Here is a 6211-nt window from a genome sequence, read left to right as displayed (position 1 = left end):
GGGCTGGGCCTTGGGCCTTCCCAGCCCAGACCCTCTTTCCTCTGCGCCCCCTGCCCCCATGCTGGCCCGCCCAGCTCCCCCTCCCGGCCGGAACCTCGGCCCCCAGCCTGGAAGCTGGGACCCTGGGGTCATCTTGGCTGGCCCCTTCCTGTCCCTGTGGGCCTGAGCCTCCTCCCAGGGTGGCCTTTAGGGCTCGGAGGTCAAGCGCAGTGACCCGGGCTTGCGGGGCTCGGCTGGTCCCCTGGGGTAGGTCAGGCCCGGGGCTCCCTTCACTTTGCTACCAGACCCCCCCCCCCCAGGAGCTGGGCCCAAACGGACTTCTGGGCTCCGGGGGGGTCTCAGGGAGGGGCGCTGCCGGGCCCGGGTCCGGCCCTGCCACCCCTGGGCTCTGGTGAGCGAAGGAAACTGAGGCCGGGCCGGGGAGGGAGCAGCTGCCCCAGGTCATCCGGCGAGCCGGAGCCGCCCACCCTGCTGGGCCCCAGACAGCTGGGGTGGGGGAAGGGCCAGCCGGAGGCCACTGACATTCCCCAAATGCCTGGGGGCCCTCCCCCCTGCCGGCCCCGCTTGGCCACTGGCTGGGGCTGGGGGAGGGGCCGCAGGGGCTGCCCAAAGCTCTTTCCCTGTTGCCCTGCTGTCTGCTCCCCAAGCAGTGCAATTGTGAAAGGGCATTGGTCGGCCCTCCACTGGGCCACTGGCATGTGGGGGGCGGCATGAAGCACCTGGGGTCCAGCCTCCCTGCGGGGCCGGGGGAGAGCCGGTCAGAGCCCAGAGCTCAACCTCAGCTCTGCTGCTTCCCTCCATTACGCATGGGAATGACCGTGGTGCCTGTCAAGGGACCCAAAGGCTGGCACAGGTAGGCGTTCGATTGGGAGGCAGGCCTGTCCTGGCCCTTCTCTGGGGGGCTCTAACCCCCCCCCCCACTTGCAGCCAGAGGTCACACGGGAGTCAGCTTGATGGTCACCGGCTCACCAGAGGCCTTCCCTGCCTGGGCTGCTTCCCGAGGGCACGGACCATTGGCATCTCTGGCACCTGGTACCCAATGGCTGCTGATGGGCAAGCCTTGGCCAGCTGAGGTCTCCTAGCTCCTCTCTGGCCTGTGTGGGATCCCAGAATTGTTTGGGGGCAGGAAAAGGGGTGGGCAAGAGGAATCCTCCCCCTGCTCCCCTCTGCCCCTAACCTGGCAACAACAAAGCAGTCCCTTGGATCCTTCAGCCCCCATAGTCTCCGGGAGCTGCCCCCCGGGGCACTGCCGGTAGGGACTAGTTTTCCTGCCCACAGACCCTGGCTTCTCCAGGGCTGGACTGGGGCTTCTTCCCCTCCGCCCTGCTCAGAGTCTGAGGGACTGAGCCCCTGTCCAGCAGGTGGCGGATAGGTACCAGGCAGGTCGGCCCGCCTCTCTTCCTCCAATGTGTTCTGAGGCAGGAACGCAGCTGTCTGGCTTCATTCTGGTGGCCAGGCCAGTGGCTTTCTTGGTGGCACTGCCCGTCTCCAGCTAACTGGCAGGATGAGCTTCCTGCCGAGGGCCCAGTTCCACACAACTGTCTATTGGTGGGTTCCACCAGGGCTGGCCCTGGCTCTTGGCAGCTGAGCTGAACAAATGACTCCTCTAGGGACCCCCAAGGTAGGCAGGCTGACCTAGCTGACCTGTGCTGTGACCTCTGAGCCCAGAGGCGACAACAGACCATGGAGTCCAGTGAGAAAATGGATGAAGGGCCTTGTGGGGGGCATCACTCAGTCCAACAGGCCCATCACCTGAGAGTTGAACTTGGTCCACCCATTCAGGCTGGGCCTCCTCTGCCAGCTGTCCCATTTTTCCTGAAGCATGGGGGGGGTAACTCAAAGAGCCAGGCTACGGAGCTGGGAGTGGGGATTCAGGCTCCTAAGGGCCTTCACCAGGCTGATCTTTGGCTTCCAGCACTCTTGGCCTGGAGGCGGCTTTAATCCCCTCTGGCCACACTGATGGCTGGCAATTCTCTACCACCTTATCAGGCTAGGCATGGAGCCAAGGGCTTCACAACTGGGGTGGGGGGCACTACTATAGTCATCACCCCATTTTACAGCTCGGGAAAGTGAGGCAAGTAAAAATTAAATGGGTCACCCAGCTAACCCCACCTGGCCTTCTCTGTTACTAGAGAGGATACTACCTTCGAGCTCCACCACAATGCCCGGCCCTTGTTGCCTGGTGGGGGGGAGGGGCTTTGTCTGCCCCGAGTCTCTCTCCACTTCCAGTCATTAAAGTGGTTTCCTAAAGCATAGGCCTGGCAGCTGTCTCCCTCCCAACCAATCCTCTGCTCCAATGACCCCGGCCTCCCTCCTTGCCCCCTAGGCATTCTCTCCACCTGGAACCCTCTCCCTCAGTTCCTGATCCTGGGATGGAAACATGTCTCCCCATTAAAGCATCCTCCACTTGACGTGCCCCCACCCCAAGTTACCCCATTGGAAGGTTGCCATGTCTAAAGTTTCTAGATGGTGGCAACCTCAGTCACCCATCAAACAAGCATTTTATTCTTATCCATGGCCATCCACCCTTGGGGGGAAGGGGGGCAGTGGCCAGTCAAGGCCCAGGTGGGCATCCCTCACAGCTCATCATGCCCTGAGGGCTCTGTGGGGCTGGGTTTGATGAAGACACCTTCCATGGCTTTCCAGGAATTGTGCTGGTTGGGACTGGGCATGCCATGGACCTCCCTCTGCCCACGGATGGGGTGCCCGTACTGCTCCCCTGTGACGGACAAATAGACGTGGGTGCCGGCATGCTGGAAACGTACGGCTTCCTCCCGATGCCAGTAGGCCCCACTGCACTGAACTAGCCACACGTCCAGCTGGTCTCCTTCGCCACCATCTCCAAATGCACTCACCTCCTGGAAGCAAAGGATTATGGGCATTGTGATGAAAGGCCCTCTACCCCCCCAATCTAGCTCAAGCCCTCCCCATTTTCAAAAGCAGCCAATTGAGGCAAAAGAATTGCTTGGCCAGGGTGGAAGGACTGAGACTTGACCCACATCCTCCAGACCAACCTAGCAGTTGGTGGCCCTCCGAGGTCCGTTTCTGAAGGTCCCTAGGCCTGTCTCACCTGTGCACCCCTTGCCCAAAGGGCAGACTGAGGTCCAGAGAGGTATACTGGCAGCTCACCTAAACCTTCCTTTACATCAGCTTCAAGAGACAGGAAATGATCTCATTTTACTGCCCACCAAGGGGATGGCAGGGTCTGCATCACCTCTGTAGCATCTGTGCACCATGGACCCCCGGCATTCCACTCTGGAGGCAGGCCCTCCCTCAGAGAGGGTAGTGACCAAAGGTGGGGGAGGGAGGGGCGCCGTGTTGTCAAACTTGGAGATAAACTCATTAAAAGGATCTGGCTCTGGTTTTATTTTTCCTCAGAGGTGGAATCTGGGAGGGTGGTGGTCTGAGTGCCCTGATCCTGGGCACATTTTCACCCCACTCATCAGAGACCTGCAGTCTCTGCAAGGACTGGTCACCAAGCTTCTGCCGGACCTCCAGGGACAGGAAGCTCCCTACTTGTCAGCCAGAGCATGGTGGGGAAGCTGAGCATCCAGAACCTTCTCCTTCCCTTCCTGCTAGCTTCCCTGTGGGTCAACCCCAGGTCCTGCTCAGGCCTCCCCTGGACCTGAGCGTCCAGTTCTGGGGGAAAGCCCCAACTAGCTCGAGGAGGAAGCTTTGGATCAGGGTCCCTGCGGCAGTGCCAGGGTGGCCTGGGCTGCCCCCAAGGGGACTATGCACCCCGGACACCCCCCAACCCCTGGGCCCTTCCAGCCGGGCCTCACTCACCTGGTTGTTGGACAGAGGGGAGGGGAAGTGGTGGGTGTGCAGGTTCTTGCCCGTGTTCACGTGGGTGAGCCGCACGGCCTGCCCACAGCGCACTGGCACCCCTCGGGGGCATTCGCCCTCTGCCCCGCCACGAATCCTCCAGTAGCTGTTGGCATCCTCAGAGCCCTCCACGCCGGTCACGGACTGCTGCCCGCTCCCTGCGGGGCCCAGGAGGAGGTCACTCTGGGGCCCCCTTCTCTCCCTCCTCTCTCTCCCCTGCCTCCTCCTCTCTGGCTCCATCCCCTCCCCTCGCCCTCTCCCCATCTCTTCCCCTCGCCCCCTCCCCATCCCCTCCCCCTCCATCCCCTCCCCATCCCCTCTTCCTCTCCCCATCTCTTCCCCTCGCCCCCTCCCCATCCCCTCCCCCTCCATCCCCTCCCCATCCCCTCTTCCTCTCCCCATCTCTTCCCCTCGCCCCCTCCCCATCCCCTCCCCCTCCATCCCCTCCCCCGCCCCCTCCATCCCCTCCCCATCCCCTCTTCCTCTCCCCATCTCTTCCCCTCCCTCATCCCCTCCCCATCCCCTCTTCCTCTCCCCATCTCTTCCCCTCGCCCCCTCCCCTCCCCCCTCCCTCCCTCGCCCCCTCCATCCCCTCCCCCATCCCCCGGCCGCGCACCGGAGCCGTATTTGACGTCATGCGAGTGCAGGCGGACGCCGTGGCGCGTGTTGAGCAGCTTGAGCACGGAGCCGCAGGTCACGGCCCCCGCGCGGGCCCGGGCCGCCAGCAGCGCCAGCAGCGCCAGCGGCAGCAGCAGCGGCAGCCGCGGCCCCGGCCTCCTCATCCCCCCGGCCCTCGCCCGCCAGGCCCTGGGCCGCTTCCGCCCGGCCGCCGCCTCCGATCCGCGCACCCAATGACGGCCCCGCGCCGCCCGACGCCCGCCTCCCCATTGGCCGCTGCCCGGAGAGGCCCCGCCCCCGTCGTCAGGGGCAGCGGCGCGCGGCCGGGGCCCGAAAGCCGGGCTGAAGACACGACGGAAGCCGCCATTGGACCGCGAGCCCAGGCGCTCGGCCAATGGGCGTGAAGGAAGGCGGGAGCCGCTCCATCCGGGCCCAGAGCGGGACGGAGCCTCGCCCGCGCACGGCGGAGGGGGCCCCGCGGGGAGGGGCGGGGCCGGGCGGGGCGGGGCCCGGTCTGGGGGCGGGGCCGGGCGGGGGCGGGGCCCGAGGCCTCGGGAGCTCCCGCTCCGGTCCCCCCGCGGCGGTTCCGGGCTAGTCGGGGTCGGAGCCCTGGGCCGGAGTTCCAATCCAGCCTCAGGCCCTTAGCTCGCTTTGCCCGTCCTCCAAAATCAGGGGCTCCCGACCCCCTGCGTGCTGCCTTGGGCAGCCGGTGCTCACGCGAGACACGATCCTGAGGCGCCTCAGGGTGAGCCCCCCGCGCCCGCCCCCTGGCCCCTGCTCCCCAGGATCTCGCAGCGGGCCAGTGCGGAGGCCGCAGACAAACTGGGGACGAACAAGATGGAGGTGAGCCGGTCGGAGGAGGAAGGCGGCCTGGAGGCCGGGGCAAGCCAGGCCCAGGGCGGGGAGGAGGGGGGCCAAGAGCCGCGCGGCGGGGCGTTCCTAGAGGCTTCTCGCACCCCTGACATTTCCCAGACAGGAGGTGGCCATTGGCACCCCCGGCCGCGTGGTCCAGGGGCTTCTGTAAGTACACAGGAGACTGAGGAAGTGGTTGGGGACAGTGGGGGGCTCACCCCGAGAGAGAGCCCGGGGCCCCCGCGGGGAGGTTGCTTGCTCCTGTGCAAGCGGCAGAAGCTCCTGAACTCTAGTCCTGATTAAAAAGGAAAAGTGGATAGAGCCCCGGCCCTGGAGGCAGGACCTGAGTTCAAATGCAGCCTCAGACACGTCATAATGACCTAGCCGTGTGGCCGTGGGCAAGTCACTTAACCGCATTTGCCTTGCAAAAATCTTTAAAAAAAAAAAAAGCTGATTTCTTTAGCCTTTTCATCTGAGTTACCTTGACCCGGGCAAGAAGGCAGATCTGCGCATGTCTCCCCTGTCAAACACCAGCTCTGGTCTGCGCATGTCTCCCCTGGCCATCACCAGCTCTGGTCTGCGCATGTCTCCCCTGGCCATCACCAGCTCTGGTCTGCGCATGTCTCCCCTGGCCATCACCAGCTCTGGTCTGCGCATGTCTCCCCTGGCCATCACCAGCTCTGGTCTGCGCATGTCTCCCCTGGCCATCACCAGCTCTGGTCTGCGCATGTCTCCCCTGGCCATCACCAGCTCTGGTCTGCGCATGTCTCCCCTGGCCATCACAAGTTCTTGGCCTGTGAATATGGCCCCAAGGTAATTCCAAGTTCAGGAAGACGCTGGCCAGGCTGCTGGGAGACTGGACCTGCCAGGGAGGAGACACAGTTCATCCCAACTCAGTATGGAAAGAGGAGGGCAG

General features: G+C 64.3%; 1 protein-coding gene across 1 annotated transcript; it reads right to left on the bottom strand.

The window, feature by feature from the left end:
- Positions 1–2454: 2454 nt before the first annotated feature.
- SDF2L1 (stromal cell derived factor 2 like 1) lies at positions 2455–4728 on the bottom strand. Its single transcript, XM_074206593.1, is given in 4 exon segments — positions 2455–2858; positions 3787–3983; positions 4442–4668; positions 4670–4728. Coding segments are annotated over 4 exon segments (750 nt in total). The 5' UTR covers positions 4714–4728; the 3' UTR covers positions 2455–2576.
- Positions 4729–6211: the final 1483 nt, after the last annotated feature.

The sequence above is a fragment of the Macrotis lagotis genome, chromosome X (assembly GCF_037893015.1).
Source record: "Macrotis lagotis isolate mMagLag1 chromosome X, bilby.v1.9.chrom.fasta, whole genome shotgun sequence".
In the NCBI taxonomy this organism is placed as follows: domain Eukaryota; kingdom Metazoa; phylum Chordata; class Mammalia; order Peramelemorphia; family Peramelidae; genus Macrotis; species Macrotis lagotis.
The sequence above is the reverse complement of the archived record's forward strand: the minus strand, read 5'-3'. Positions and strand labels throughout refer to the sequence as shown.